The sequence below is a fragment of the Lactuca virosa genome, chromosome 3 (assembly GCF_052849685.1).
Source record: "Lactuca virosa cultivar CGN04683 chromosome 3, Lactuca_virosa_CGN04683_v6, whole genome shotgun sequence".
Classification (NCBI taxonomy): domain Eukaryota; kingdom Viridiplantae; phylum Streptophyta; class Magnoliopsida; order Asterales; family Asteraceae; genus Lactuca; species Lactuca virosa.
In genome coordinates, this window is record NC_136428.1 from 118,171,313 (window position 1) to 118,186,965 (window position 15,653).

General features: G+C 37.3%; 2 protein-coding genes across 2 annotated transcripts; both read right to left on the minus strand.

Moving 5' to 3' along the window:
- Window positions 1-1,476: 1,476 nt before the first annotated feature.
- On the minus strand, window positions 1,477-4,295 carry LOC145163962 (uncharacterized). Its single transcript, XM_079082695.1, has 3 exons — window positions 4,230-4,295; window positions 3,423-4,166; window positions 1,477-3,321 (listed from the first exon to the last, which is right to left on the minus strand). The coding sequence occupies exons 1-3, from the start codon at window positions 4,293-4,295 to the stop codon at window positions 1,477-1,479; spliced, it is 2,655 nt and encodes an 884-aa protein (XP_078938821.1).
- Window positions 4,296-7,498: 3,203 nt separating this feature from the next.
- LOC145163963 (uncharacterized) lies at window positions 7,499-13,185 on the minus strand. The gene is made up of 3 exons (XM_079082697.1): window positions 12,579-13,185; window positions 8,398-8,468; window positions 7,499-7,975 (listed from the first exon to the last, which is right to left on the minus strand). Exons 1-3 carry the CDS (start codon window positions 13,183-13,185, stop codon window positions 7,499-7,501), a joined length of 1,155 nt encoding a protein of 384 aa, XP_078938823.1.
- Between the last annotated feature and the right edge of the window lie 2,468 nt (window positions 13,186-15,653).

The window sequence follows — 15,653 nt, forward strand, 5'->3', positions numbered from 1 at the left end:
TCGCCAGGGTAGGGAAGATTCGACCCCGAATCTGAAGCCACATCATCGTCAGAGGAGGAATCGCCGACGAAAGGAACGAGGTGCTTCACATTAAACACATCAGAAGTATGAACATGGCTCGGCAGCTGAAGGCGATATGCATTAGGATTGATCTTTCCACAATTTCGACATGGCCGATCTTCTTAGCAGCAAGCTTACTATACTCATGAGCAGGAAAACGATCCTTAGTTAGAATCGCCCAAACAAAATCACCAACCTCGAATTCGACAGCGCGACGTTTCTGGTCAGCATGCGCCTTATATTTCACAGTGCTAGCAGTAAGGTTAGTGTGAGTTTGTTGGTGAATTTGGTTCAGTTGCGCAACAAAAACCATGACAGTAGTATATGGTCGCACTTTACTTGGAAAAGCGAGCAAGTCAAGAGGGCCCCGTGGTGTTAAGCCGTACACCACATGAAAAGGGCTAAAACATGTGCTGCGATTAACAACATGATTATGGGCAAACTCAGCCTGTGGCAACTTCAAATCCCATGATTTAGGTTGATCCCCCACTAGACTACGTAACAGATTGCCTAGAGAGGATTCACAACTTCAGTTTGGCCGTCCGTTTGGGGGTGATAAGCACTACTAAAGTTTAATTAGGTGTTGACCATGCGCCATAAACTCCTCCAAAAGTGGCTCACAAACCGAGTATCACGGTCGGAAACTATAGAGGCGGGAAGACCATGAAGACGATATACATCACGAAAATAAAGTTGGGCGACAAGAATAGCATCAGTCGTACGCTTACATGGAATGAAGTGAGTCATCTTGGAAAAACGATCGACCACCACATAAATAGAGTCGTTCCCACGCTGGGTTCAGGGAAGACCAAGAAAAAAATCTATACTAACATCAGACCATGGTTGTGTAGGAATAGCAAGAGGCATATACAACCCAGCATTAGTCGCGACACCCTTTGCTAGCTGGCAAATACGACATCGAGCAACAAATTTCCCAGCTTCCTTATGCATGGAAGGCCAATAATATGATCGTGTAATCAACTGAAACGTACGATCCCGCCCAACATAACCTTCATTATGTAGCTCCTGTATAATTTTCACAGGTAGACTACAATCTGGAATGCACAGTTGAACCCCGCGAAAAAGAAAACCATTCTCCAGTAAGAAGTCGGTAGTATCACCTTGCTGAAGTTTGATAATAACATGAGAGAACAAAGGATCATCCGCATACAGGTCCACAAATGAATCAAATCCAGGCACATGAACACACATCTCTATGAGTAAACTGTGACGACGACTCAGAGCATCAGCGACAAGATTAGAAACGCCCGCCTTATGCTTGATAACAAAAGTGAATTGTTGCAAATAAGAAAGCCAGGAAGCATGTCGATGAGAGACTTTATCTTGGCTTCCAAAGTGTTTGAGTGAGTCATGATCAGTATAAAGAACAAACTCGCGTTGAAAAAGGTAATGACGCTAATGTTTCACGGCTTGAACAACCGCATAAAATGCCATATCATATGTGCTAAAACGAAGCTTAGCACCCGAAAGCTTCTCACTAAAATAAGCAACAGGTCGTCCAGACTGACTAAGAACTGCACCAATACCAGTTTTTGAGGCATCACAATGAAGCTCAAATGGTTGCGAAAAATCCGGAAGCACAAGAATAGGGGCGGAGGTTAAACGATGCTTAATTTCATTAAAAGCGTCTTCAGCTTCATCATACCAGCGAAATAAAGTGCCCTTCATGCAATCAGTAATTGGGGCCATAATGCAACTAAAGTGTGGAATAAAACGTCGATAAAAAGATGCTAAACCATGGAAACTGCGCACTTCCGTGATAGAATTAGGGTGTGGCCAGTTTTTTACGGCAACAACTTTACTAGGGTCAACTCGAAGTCCATCTCGGGAGACCACGTAGCCTAAAAATTGAATCGACTCAGTTAGAAAAACACATTTTGCAGCAGCAACATAGAATTTGTCCTTACGAAGGACCAACAAAACCTCTCTCAAGTGTTCAAGGTGTACAGTAGGATTGATACTATAAATCAAAATATCATCGAAATAAACTACAACAAACTTTCCAATGAAAGGGCGTAACGCCTGATTCATGATGCGCATAAATGTGCTAGGAGCATTAGAGAGACCAAATGGCATTACCAACCACTCGTATAAGCCTTCACGAGTTTTAAATGCAGTTTTCCATTCATCTCCCATACAGATACGAATCTGATGGTATCCGCTCTTAAAATCCAGTTTACTAAACACGCAAGCACCACTCAATTGATCTAACAAGTCATCCAGTCGAGGAATAGGAAATCGATAACGAATTGTGATCTTGTTAATAGCACGACTATCCATGCACATACGCCAAGTGCCATCTTTCTTTGGAGTAATTAGGGCTGGTACAGCGCAAGGACTAAGACTTTGACGAATATGACCCTTACCAAGCAAGCCCTCTACCTGTCTACGCAATTCTTCATGTTCTATTGGGCTCATACGATAATGGGGACGGTTTGGTAGTGGAGCACCCGGCACCAAATCAATTTGATGTTGAATATCACGCAATGGTGGTAAAACCGAGGGTAATAATTCAGTAAATACATCAGAAAATTCATGCAGTAATGACTGAATCTCTAGAGCTGGAACAACAGAGCTAGCCGTAGTCACTAGGGCACAAAATAAAACAAAGACTATACCAAATGCTTCCATGGCTGCTTGAAAAGGAACTCGAGACAACAGAGTAGTTGGTGGAGCAACACTTACCGAAGAACCCACACGAGGTTTAGTCGGAACTAACACAATTTTCTTGCCACGACACATGAACGAGTAAGTATTGGAACGACCGTCATGTATAACAGACCGGTCATATTGCCAAGGGCACCCCAGTAGGAGATGACAAGCATCCATCGGTACGACATCACAAAAGATATTATCACTATAAGTCGAACCAATAGAAAAACTCACCATGACACGTTTGGAAACGGTAACATCAATACCTTTACTGAGCCAAGCAAGCTTATACGGCTTGGGGTGAGTTTCCAAAGTAAGCCCCAATTTTGAAACCGCAAGCTCCGAAATCACATTCTCACAACTATCTACATCAATTATAAAGGTCCAGACTTTCCCACCAATAGTACAAGTTGACTGGAGTAAATTGTGGCGTAACCACTCTGTTTGATCGGGTGTACGTGGGGTGAGGAAAATACGTCGTAACATCAAGAGCGGACCGGTATCGCCTGCAACATATTCCTCATGGACATCCTCATCACATGGGTAATCATCATATATGGGTTTATCATCAATATGATCCGGATCAACCTCAACAGTGTCATTGGTAAAGAGTCCATGTGTAGCAACGGGTGCTTTGCGGCAGTCGGCTTGTCGGTGACCAGACTCACCACAACTAAAGCAACGCATACCGCCTCGTGGACGTCCTTATGAAGGACCACACAAGGACCTCGAACTGGTGGGGGTGGGGCTTGTTCAATATATTTTCGACCAGGCGGAGTGAAAGAACCAGTAGCACCTGTTGAACTAGAAGGTTGACGAAAGTTCACATTTGCACGTCTTGCTAACTGTTTTTCTGCTTGAGAAGCACGTTGATGTGCTTCTGCAATGGTTAACGGGTCAAACATGTTCAAAGTATCTTGTAATTGTAGACGTAAGCCGCCAATATAACGAGAAACCAATTGAACTGGTGATTCGTTGAGGTCAGTACGAGCGAGCAATTGGTAAAAGTCGGTGGTGTAATCATCAACTGAGCGAGGGCCCTGACGGAGGTTTTGAAATCGTTGATACAATTCTCGCTCAAAATTATAAGGTAAAAACGCAGCACGGATATGTTTCTTGAATTTCCCCCAACTTGAAATCTTGTCCTTACCAGAACGCATGCGAGTCTGTTTCAATTGATGCCACCAAGCTTGCGCACGGCCACGTAGACGGGTCGTGACTAACGGGACACGACGGTCATCTGGGACTTCTTTAAAGTCCATAATTTCTTCAACCTGCGATAACAAGTCAACGAACTCATCACCTTTGAGACCACCATCGAAATCAGGAATATCCACCCGGAAGCCACGTTCCCAATGACGATCACAATGTTCAGGGGAAGGGTTTCGATGAAACCAAGGATTTTCTGCTGTAACAGTGTCATCGTCTTGCTCCTGGTTTAGTGCATCAAGTCGTTGGGTCAGAAGTTCGACCTAACGTCGTAGATCTGCATTAACCCTGCGTAAATCAGCATCATACATGGGCGTCGCAGCGTTACCGTTCCTTAGTTTGCGAGGCGGCATAACACAGGATCAGGCTGGAAACTGATACCACTCTGATGCAGCGTACGTGGCTAATTGAAAGAATAAATAAAAAAGAACTATCGTTGATTCAATTGAATGCCGATAACTCACAAATATTAGGGAAAACCAACCCCTAATTTTATTCACCAAAAGAAAATTAAGTCTCTCTGAACAAAAGACGTCAACGAGAGTTTTAAAAGCAAAACTCAAACACCAAATTAAAGAAATAACAACCAAGGTCCCTCAAGTTTGAGACAACTACTAAAAAATACCAAAACAATAAATTGAGACTTTATCTCAACAAAGGCAGCAACGCAACAACTTAAAAGATGTGAAAATTCTTTGGATGTTCAACTTTCTTCATGTAATTTAAGGCTATTTGATCTGCATCATTTTCTTTTTAAAAAAATTCAATAAAACACTACAAACAAAATAAAATATTTAAAAATTCACAATTAAAGATTTAAACCTGATTTCACCAACAAAATATCAAGTGAACAACTAATTGATTAATTAGGTTTTCAATTTGAACAACTAAATTAAACTAAAGCATAAAACATTAAAGATGAAAAATAGCAAGGCACTATAGCGTTACAAAATACAATAATGAAAATTAAGAGCACAAAACCAATCAAACTTGTTTAAAAAAAAAACAATTCAATCTATGTTTTAACCACTTGAAAGAGTAACTTGTAACTCATCCGTTGATGAATTCATGTTGCTATGAATGTTTTTGAACAAACAGTCATTTCTAGCCTTACAAATAGCCCAAAAGAAGGTATAGATTTGAGATCACTCCAGTTTAAGCCTATTTTTATCCAATCTTCAAGTTGGACAGGAGTTCCAAACGGTTTTCCAGGAGAAAAGGGAAACAGACAAGTCCATTTAAGCATCCAAGACCAAATCGAAACAAGCACTTTCGTTACTTATTGAAAACCTAGATCAAAGTATCAAACCTACAATTTACAAATCAATTTCCAAATAATTTTCATTTCCATATTTTTATATTAATCATGATGATAAATATATAAAAAAAACCACTAATGTGCACAAAATGTAAAATTACTAAGATGTTATACAACCTAATCACATAACATTATAAGTTGGTTTCTAGAGTGTTTTTATTCCCTCTCAATCGATGTATTATTTACCCACTTGTCAATACGAGTTCTTTACCAAAAAATTATCAAACCAAATATAATACCACAAAGCCAAAAGCCGTTTAATAAAAAATATCCAGTTAGTTGAAAAAAAAAGTCACCAACACTTCTTCCATACAACAATTTTTCTAGCATAAGCACAACCAAAGACATAAGCAAAACAAATCAAATAGATCAAACATAGAAATAAAAACCAAAAAATGAAAAGAAACATCATTGAAATCCATAGACCACATGCAGTTCCCATTCCCATAAACTTCATTTTTAGAAACCATACTTGAGATTTCCTTAAGAAGTTTTAAAAGTGTAAACAACTCTACTAAGTAACGCCATAATCACCATTTCTTTTCACCAAGCACCAAATAAAAGGATAAGAAGGGAGGGGAAGATAGTTTGGGGAAGACGTTGGAATAGGTGGCCTCGAAAGAAATTACACCACCACAACACAACCCACATATCCTTAAATGAATAGATTCATTGATGGTTTCATTTCTTCTTACGAAGCACATATTCCAACAGCTCCAACAAACATTATCTTTCTTTCCCATTATCCTATTCTTCTATCTCCAAAAAAAGCAACATATATCTATCAGAAAAAACTATGATCGGAATAAGTTTTGTGATATCTTTATGAGACAGATATTGGAAAGAAGATGAGAGAGGTGTGCTTGTTTTCAAATGAGGTTAGTTCTTTCTTATAGGCATGATGAGGGAAAACGGGTTTGAAAGGGAGAATAAACGGGATTCTCTTTTCCAAGAATAAGAAGGTAATTATAGTATGCAGAGTTGCAGACGTTTTACTGAGTTATTTGACTTATTACTAGTAATGGAAATATGACTTTAATAATTGTTCATTAATATTCAAAATATTTAAACCATTTTTCTTTTTACTATATAACAAGGTTGAAGGTTAAACTTATTTGCATATTTGTTTATAAATGTGGTCCTTATATTGGGTTATTACTTGTTACATAAATATTTTTTATTAATATATAAAAGCTTTTTTATTATTTTATCATTTAAGTAAAATTATGTCTTTAGTTCCTACTGATATTACATATTTGTCTACAAATGTGGTCCTTATATTGATGTTTTTTTTGACGATTTTGATCCATGTGCCGTTCAACTTAACAACATAGGTGTTCAATTTTTATATGACATTTGTCCTTGAACCAAAATAAATAAAAAAATCAATATACCAGCCCAAAATTATATTTTTCTATCATTTTTAATCAATGTTTATAATATTTTATATGTGTATATGATTTCTTAATTTTATAATGTTTTTATTGTACACGGTAAATTTAGTTATATATTAATATTATTAAGTTTGAATGCTTTATGTATTAAAATAACTTTGCTATTTTATAATATATTATTCTCATGATTTAGTGATTTTGTATGTTATTCCTATCTACCATCGCATTACATACAAGACATAATTCATGTACTTCCTATATATCATCGCATTACATACAAGGTATAATTCGATAGTATTGAATCACTTGGTTTGAAGATGTAATATTTTAGGGTTGATAGAAAAACGAAAACAAAATCACCTATATATTTATGTGCCTTTTTTATGTGTTTTCCATTGAGAAATAGAAATAATAATAATCAGTCTTGTAGTATTAAAGAAAGGATCAGAAGTCAGAAGATTTAACCAATTTCATCACAATTCACACAAACAAAACCATATGCATGCCTGCCATACATTTGAATCTTAAAATAACTTTTCCTTAAATTAGTAAATATATTATTATATTCTATTGGGGAAGTATGTATATCTCCATAGTCTCCGTATTTCTCCTTTAAATCTTGATTACTCTTGAGAAGTTTTCTTTATTATTTTTTTTTTTTGGTAAACGGCAAATAATATTATAAAAAAACCACGAGATTAGCAAGAAACTAGCGGCACGAAAGACAAACAAGAGTTTACATATTATAACATAAGAAAGGAGAGCAACACCACTCAAATCATTTACATGAATTATGAGACCCCTAATTTATGCCAAGAGAAAACCAATAAGATGACATTGTCAACTAACATCGCGGGGATTGAACTATGTTGTTGTAGATTCTGTTGTTCCTAGCCTTCAAGATTCGCCAAATAAGCCCATATAGAATGGCTAATAGCCTTTTGCGTTTTTTGGGGCAATTTCCCCATCGCGTACCAAAATCTAGCAACTCTGCCACCTTTGTAAATTGCCCTTGAGGAATTCTGCACCAGTTAAGAATCCTTTTAACGACTTCTAAAGAAAATGAGTAGCTCGTAAGCAGATGGTCTGCAAATTCTTCACCTGTATTACAAAGCTTGCAGATCAGTGAGTCAGTTTGAACACCTCTCATTGACAGAGCAGTTGCAACCGGAATCCTCCCTTGCTTTGCCCTCCAAGCAAAGTTGGACACCTTTATCGGGACTATTTTAAGCCATATAAATGCTTCGCCTCCTGTGATCGTGATTTTTGAGTCAACAAGTCTCCACAAAGCTTCCGCTGTGAACTTACCGTCTGGGTTAAGCTTACACCAGAATTTATCATGTTCATGCAGAAAGTTATAACCACATAAAACCAAATTCAAGTTGACCAGTTCTTGATTAGCCTAATCAGAATTTGGTGTTGATTTCCAGGTCCATTTAAAGACTCCGTCCTCTCTCCTTTCAGAAATGAAGCAAGAATTCTGGGATTTTGAAGCATATAAATTTGGGAACAGTTCCTGAAGTGTGTTGCGGGCGAACCACTTGTCTTTCCACAGCAATGTTTTGTTCCCCGAGAAGACATGTTGTTGGAAGATATCATCAGCATAAATATTCATCATAGCAAGATCTTCAAAGACTTTAGAACTATTATGCCATACACGTGATAAGGTTTTTTTCGAGAAGTTATGCCATGGTTTTCATTCTAAATTATGGATCCCATAAATGACCGAACTCCACAGAGAACCTGGTTCAATATGTAATCTCCAAAGCCATTTACATAACAGTGACAGATTTTGCGCTTTGAGCGACCCAATCCTGAGACAGTGACAACCCGAAAAATTTTAAATTTTGCCTGGTAAAGCTCCGCCAGTCAACTCGACTGAGTGTCAAACTCATTTCTGCTATCATTTACCCTCGTTTAGAGTCCATTTAAAGGCCCAAAGGTCAGTACATTCAAGCATTAAGCATAGGAATGGACCGCGTACACTTCTAGCATCAAAACTGGGCCTTACACTCCAACACAAGGAGTGTACGGCCGCACACATGGGTGTGCGGCCGCACACCCCTCTTCTGGCAGCACACTCACGTGTACAAAGGAGGGGTTTAGCCTTCATTCATTCCTTTTCACTCTCCAAGGCTTAGAACTCGATTTCTCTCTCAATTATCATCCAATTTTCAGCCTAGATCTTCAAGAATGTAAGTGTTCTTCACTTGATTTGTTGTTAATCCTTCCAAACTATTAACACTCTTTGATTTCATCCATTGGAAATCATGTTTTGACTAGATCTTCAAATCTTCATCCATTTCACCAAGAACACCAAGAACACACACTTGTTCTTGGCGATTTTGGGCCTTCTCTAGCTTCCGGATAGTAAGCACTTCTTCCCTACACTTGAATCTTGTTTAGAACACTAGTTTAAGTCCTTGAAACTGCCCAGAACTCAAGAACATATGGTGTGTGCGGCCGCACACACTCCATGTGGCCGTACACCCCTTTGTGTAGTGCTTAAGGGCCTCCAAAGTGCCTTTCTAGCTTCAACACTTGATGGGCATCAGTCCTATGAGCCTCCCTACCATCTGGAAAACGTTTTGTGCACTCTTTACCATGAGTGTGCGGCCGCACACTCCCTGGCCGCACACCCATGGCCGCACACTCCCTCAAGTGGTCGTACACTCCCTTAAATTGAATCACATGTGATTCCAACACTTAGACAAAGTGTTTCCTAGTCCCGTAAGGTGTTTCCTTGCATTTGGTTGCTTCTAAACACTATATTTATGTCAAAATGTGCCATTATATGTCATTTAGGACTCGTTAAGCCTCGGGAGTTACATTCGTGGAACTTCTCATCCTTACGCGCATATTCGTTGAATCACCCACATCAGGTGAGTTCATACCCCGTAATGAATCTTTTAACTGTTTTAAATGTTTTAAGGGGGGGATACAAGTTGAACATAATGTTAATTGTGTATTTGTTTGTTATAAACATTTTCAAAAGGATTACTTATGTCATTTATAAGTTGTCAAAACATTTCAAAAACTCTTTTAAAGTTATGTTACTTTATAGTTTTATCAAAACTCCGTTTTAAAGTGCAAGCATAACTTAGTAGATAAAAGAGTCTTTTCAATAACAGTTCAAGGAAAACATTACTAGTAAACTATAATAGGTATAGTTTAGAGTCAGTTCATACACGAGTCAGAACACACTATTATGAGAAACAATACACACTATACACTATACAAGAGGATATACTATACACTAGTACAGAGAAAACATTACTACACTATAACATACTATACAACATTTGAATACTATAACTAGAATGTGACATACTACTTCTCGATACAACACTTCATTGTGGTATCACTTTGTAACCAGAGTTTCCTGGAGGGAGAGCGGGCATTGTATGTATAGATCTATACGGGACAGACACTCCTACACCCCGACTGCTAGCTACAGTCCCAGCCGATAAGGCCAAGGGGTGACAGAATGTTACCACACTACATATGACACCAGAGGGTCATCAGTTATTCAGCCGTCGATCAGCATGGTTACATATGAGTTCACATTCAGACCTTTAATTAACCAATTAAGGATTAAGGGCAAACAGACTCCCCGAGGTGTATTGTACATTTAATACTACATGGAGTCTGTATTTTTATCACTTTTAGCCAGCAGTGTCACTGCTGGGGTAAAACATTATTTTCCCTATTACATTTACTTTGAGATCTTCTCATACATTCGTTAATGTATAAACTATAATTAGTTAATGAGAGTCTCACTCGGGAAAATACACACTCATACAAGAAACAAACATACATAACAGTTGAGACCTTGGTAGAAGGCTACGTTTAATAGAAAGGACCATAATGCTAATCTTATGATGCTTTAATGTATACATAAAAGGATACATATATATCAATAGGATCCGACAGGTAATAGGATGTGTGTTCTCCGCTTCATTTCCTGTTCCTTGTTTGGTTGTGGGCTTGGAGCAGATTCACCCAGTCTATTATCTATTCGATTCTAGATATATATGTCCAGTATACATTGTGTCATCATAAGGGTACCAGGTATGGGTCAAGTCGTAGGACACAGAGTTAATGCACAGCTTTCTAGTACAAAACATACTTTCCAAATCAGAATGTTTGGTTTACAAAACTAGAAACTTACCAGTTAAGGGTTTAATCCATTTTATTAAACCAGTATAAACTCAAAGGACCTTAGGTGACTAACTCTATAATATTTTAGTTTATACAGTTCGGTTATATATCATTAATACCCAATATATAGTTGGATGTGTGCTTTCCGCCTTACTTCCTGTTCCTTGTTTGGTTGTGGGCTTAGGGCAGATTCACCCAATTAACTCTCTATCCGATATTAGATCATATATAGCCTGTATAAACTTAGTGATTATAGAAGTAATCACTGTGGTCACCATGTTATTATAAGAAATAAGGGTTTTCTTAAAGAATCTTTTCATTCAAATACAAAGGAACTATTACAATTAACTCCGTGAGTACCAAGAGGATACACCAGGGTTATATACAATAAGGATCTAACAACCAATGGGATGTGTGTCATCTGCCTCATTCCCTGTTCCTTGTTTGGTTGTGGGCTTAGGGCTGATACACACAATCGATTGTTTGTTTACTCTGAGTTTTATGTAACTTGTATCCATTTAGTACACATAGAAAGGAGTGTAGAGTCATTTTACTTATCTTTCTTCAAGGCAGGAAATATAGAATTTCCTGGAGGAACAGGCGAACTTTTCTAAACAAAACTTACAACTTACTACATGTTACAACTACATTTTCCAACAACATTTTACAACTTACTTACATCACTAAAATCTTATGAACTCACCAGCTTAATTGCTGATCAACTCCTTCAAATAACTTGTATTCTCAGGAGCCTAGTAGACAGGTACTCGCACTGGGATTCAGAAGATGGAGCAGTATAGCTTCAAGTCTTGTTTGTTATTTGCTTATGTATTCTATGTTTTGATGGGTTTTGCACATTCTAACACTCCTATGGTGTACATGCAACCCTAGAAACCTTGGATCTATGTTTGACTAAGATACATGCAAATAATTATTTTTCCAAGGTTCTTATCCTATCTAGCATGGCATGGGGAACTTGAATCAAATAAAGCTAGTAGAATTACTTACCTTGTAGTTGTAGTTGATTGCTTGGAGTTTTAGAGCCTAGCACCAATAGTGTGGATGCCTCAAATGGAAATCACAAATCACCACAAACTTGGAATTTTGAGAGAATAGTAATCACCTTTCTTGAAATCGGCCCTCTTACTTTACTCGCCACAACTCGTGTGATTTCAAGAACCAAAGCCTCCTTTATATAGTGTGGTGGATTAGGGTTACATTCATGTAAACCCTAATACCCATGTCTTTTCATTTCCATGAGATCCATGGGTTAAAGCTCCATGGAGTATCCATGGACTTTCCATGCAAGCCTAGCCCATTCCAAATAAGCATTAGCCCACACTATATAAATACAAGAGCCCATATTTAATTAGTCATACTTTTGATCTCTAAATTAATTCTAGATTAATTATAGATCAATACTAATTAAATAATATGATTTTATATTAATATATTAGGACTTATAATATATTAATAAATCATAACTTATACTATTCTCAAACGATTATCCATAAATTGTTCGGGTGAAGTGCAACCCAAATGGACCATGCCGGGTCGGGTCAAGTACATACCAAATATAGTTATGGACTTAGACACTATATCCAACATGTTTTGTGAACACACCCTTTGTAAACACTTTCTTTCTAATGAAACGGTTGTTCATTACTTTGCTTACTATGATACATGTCTTGTGATACTAAACATGATGTCCTCCACCCCATAACGTTTCCGCCGTTCCGGTTTTGGGGTGTGACAGAGATCACCTTCTTTTTTTGGTGATAAAACCTTATCCCAAGCTATCCAATTGATCTTCCTCCCAACAACTGAACTTCCCCATAAGAAATTTCTTCTCAGCGTCTCTAATTCCTCAATAACACATGCAGGTGCTTTGAATAATGAGAAATCACAGGCCGGCAAACTACCAAGAACCACTTTGATCAATGTCACGCTTCCACCAAAAGATAAAGGTCTAGCTTTCCAGTCCGATAACATAGACTGAAATCTTTCAATAATGGGTTGCCAATATTTCTTGTGTGATATGTTCGCCCCTACCTGAACTCCGAGGTACACAAACAGAAGAGACTCCACTAGATATCCGAGTTCGATTGCCCACATCCTTGTTTCACTATTTTCCACACATAACCCAATTACTTTTGATTTGTGAAAATTGACCTTAAGCCCCGATGAGACTTGGAAGTATCTAAGAATCCTAACAATGTTTTTTATATTAGCATGAGTCCCTTCACCCACAAATATAACGTTGTCGGCATAGAGTAGATGTGAGATCAAAGGACCATTATTTGGAAGTTTGATGCCGCTAAAAATGGACTTTGTACACGCGGTTCTCATGGCTATATTCAGACTCTCCATTACAATAATGCAGAGAAAAGGTTAAAGGGATCGCCTTGTCGGACTAATTTCGATAACGGGAATTCACGGGTGGGAGAGCCCTTAACAATAACCGAGGCCCTAGCCGATTGGAGGCACCCCCAAATCCATAATATCCATTTATTCTGAACCCCATCTACTCCATGATTGATTCTAGGAAACTCCAGTTTACTGAATTGAAAGCTTTTTTCGAAATCAACTTTAAACAAAAAAGTTTTCTTTTTCGACTTTTTTGTCCAAGTACATACTTCATTCATAATTAGAGGCCCGTCAAGAATGTTCCTGCCATCTACGTATAGTGATTATGTCTCATCTATAATGCTACCAATCACCACCTTTAGCCTAGAAGCGTGAACCTTGGTGATGATTTTGTACATACAACCAATGAGGCTGATGGGTCTATAGTCTCTAAGCATGAAAGGATCTTTAGTCTTCAGGACAAGAGTAATAAAAGATGAGTTGCAACCCTTTGAAGTCCTTCCCGTCTCTTCGAAGAATTTCACAAATCTGATTATATCACCATTTATAGTCTCCCACATGGAAGTTAGTTACAATTGTTATTGTCTCTTATAGACTCAGGGGCATTTTAGTCAGTTCTATATTACTATTTGTTACAATTAGTTTTTAGACAAATCTTTGTATATAAATAGTTTCCTTTGGTTCAGTTGTAACTTAATGAATTCAGTCAATGAAAGAATGATCAGAATTTCTCTCTCTCTTGATCTTAACATTGTATTAGATTTGGTTCTCGATCTTTCTTTCTGAATTGATTTTTTTTGAAATCGTTTTTTCCTCATCATTTGTTCAATTCTTTATTTCTTTTTTCAATTCAATCAGCATGTCTCAATTAAATTATGTTAATTCTTCAATTCTTGATCAATCCAGTCCGTATTTTCTTAATTCTTCTGATAATCCAAATTCTCTTTTAGTAACATCCGTATTTAATGGAGTTGGTTTTCATTCACGGAAGCGATCAATGACGATTGCTTTAGCTAAGAAAAAAAATCAGATTTGTGGATAGATCAATTCAGCAGCCTCTTTCGTCTGATTCATCGTATTCCAGTTGGTTTCGAGCTAATTCAATGGTGATAAGTTGGATCCTAAATTTTGTACACAAAAACATTGCAGAGTGCTTACTCTTCCTTCAAACTGTAAGAGGAATATGGATTGAACTAAATCATCGTTATGAACAAGCTGATGGTGCTTTACTCTATCAGATTCAACAACACTTGTACTCTATGTCACAAGGATCTGAAGATTTTTAGACTTATTTCACCAAATTGAGTAAAATTTGGGATGAATTAAGAATCGTTCAAGCAATTCCACCTTGCTCCTGCACATCTGTTGCTACAATTCACAAGTTCTTAGAAGATCAAAGACCCATTCAATTTTTGATGTGACTTAATGAGTCTTATAAAATTCTTTGTGGTTAGATATTAATAATGAAGCCATTACCAACTGTGTCTACAGCTTATTCAATGATCGTTCAAGAAGAGAGACAAAGAGGTATTACTGCATCTTCTTTTTTTAATTCAGATGTTGTTGTTATGCATATTTCAAATGAAAATTCTACAAACAAGAAACAACTCTGTTGTAATCATTGTAAGAAGTTTGGCCACACAAAAGCTCAGTGTTAGATGCTGGTTGGATTCCCTGCAAACTTCAAATTCCTAAAATCCAAAAGAGAAGATCATAAAGCTACAGTTCAAAATGTCACCACCATGTCTGCTTCTTCTATTTCACCAGAACAATATGAACACTTGCTTCAACTGTTGAGTACTAACACTATTACTCAATCATCAACAGTCAATCAAATTCATTCCTCAATCACAGAAGGCTCTTTGAACAATGGATGTAAAAAAATTTCCTTCAGTGTATTTGTTACAAATATTTACAAATCTTCTTCATTATTAACTCCTGGTGAAACATGGATCATTAATACTGGTGCAACTGATCACATATGTTCTAATCGTTCTATTTTCTTATACATGACCAAATTACTTCAGCCAATTCACATTAGTCTTCCTGATGGTCATTCTACTCCTATTACTTTCATTGGTGATGTAAGACTTCGTGAAAACATCATTCTTCATGGTGTTTACTTCATGCATTATTTCAGATACAATTTCCTCTCCATAACAAAACTCACTTCTCAACTGCAAAACTTGATAATCTTCACCGATTCAAGTTGTTTAATGCAGGGCCCCTCATTGAAGAATATACTTGTTTTTGGCACACTTGGCAAACGAGTGAACGATCTTTATGTTTTTTTATCATAATATTCTTCAATCGACTTTGTATTTCAATTTACAATTCCCAGCTTGTTTCAATACGTTTGTAATCAAACCTGATTGTAATGCTTTGTTGTGGCATAGACGTTTTGGCCATCTTCCATTTCATAAACTTCAAATACTTTCTCTTATTTCTTCTTCTCATCACGTTGATCCTTT

Coding starts and splice junctions, on each gene's coding strand:
- LOC145163962 (XM_079082695.1), bottom strand. CDS start 4,295: ATGCCGCCTCGCAAACTAAGGAACGGTAACGCTGCGACGCCCATGTAT. Junction 4,167..4,229: donor ATGATGCTGATTTACGCAGG/GTTAATGCAGAT, acceptor GCACTAAACCAG/GAGCAAGACGATGACACTGT. Junction 3,322..3,422: donor ATAAGGACGTCCACGAGGCG/GTATGCGTTGCT, acceptor GACACTGTTGAG/GTTGATCCGGATCATATTGA.
- LOC145163963 (XM_079082697.1), bottom strand. CDS start 13,185: ATGGAGAGTCTGAATATAGCCATGAGAACCGCGTGTACAAAGTCCATT. Junction 8,469..12,578: donor TTTATCACCAAAAAAAGAAG/GTGATCTCTGTC, acceptor TCACTGTCTCAG/GATTGGGTCGCTCAAAGCGC. Junction 7,976..8,397: donor GAGATTACATATTGAACCAG/GTTCTCTGTGGA, acceptor TTCTGGTGTAAG/CTTAACCCAGACGGTAAGTT.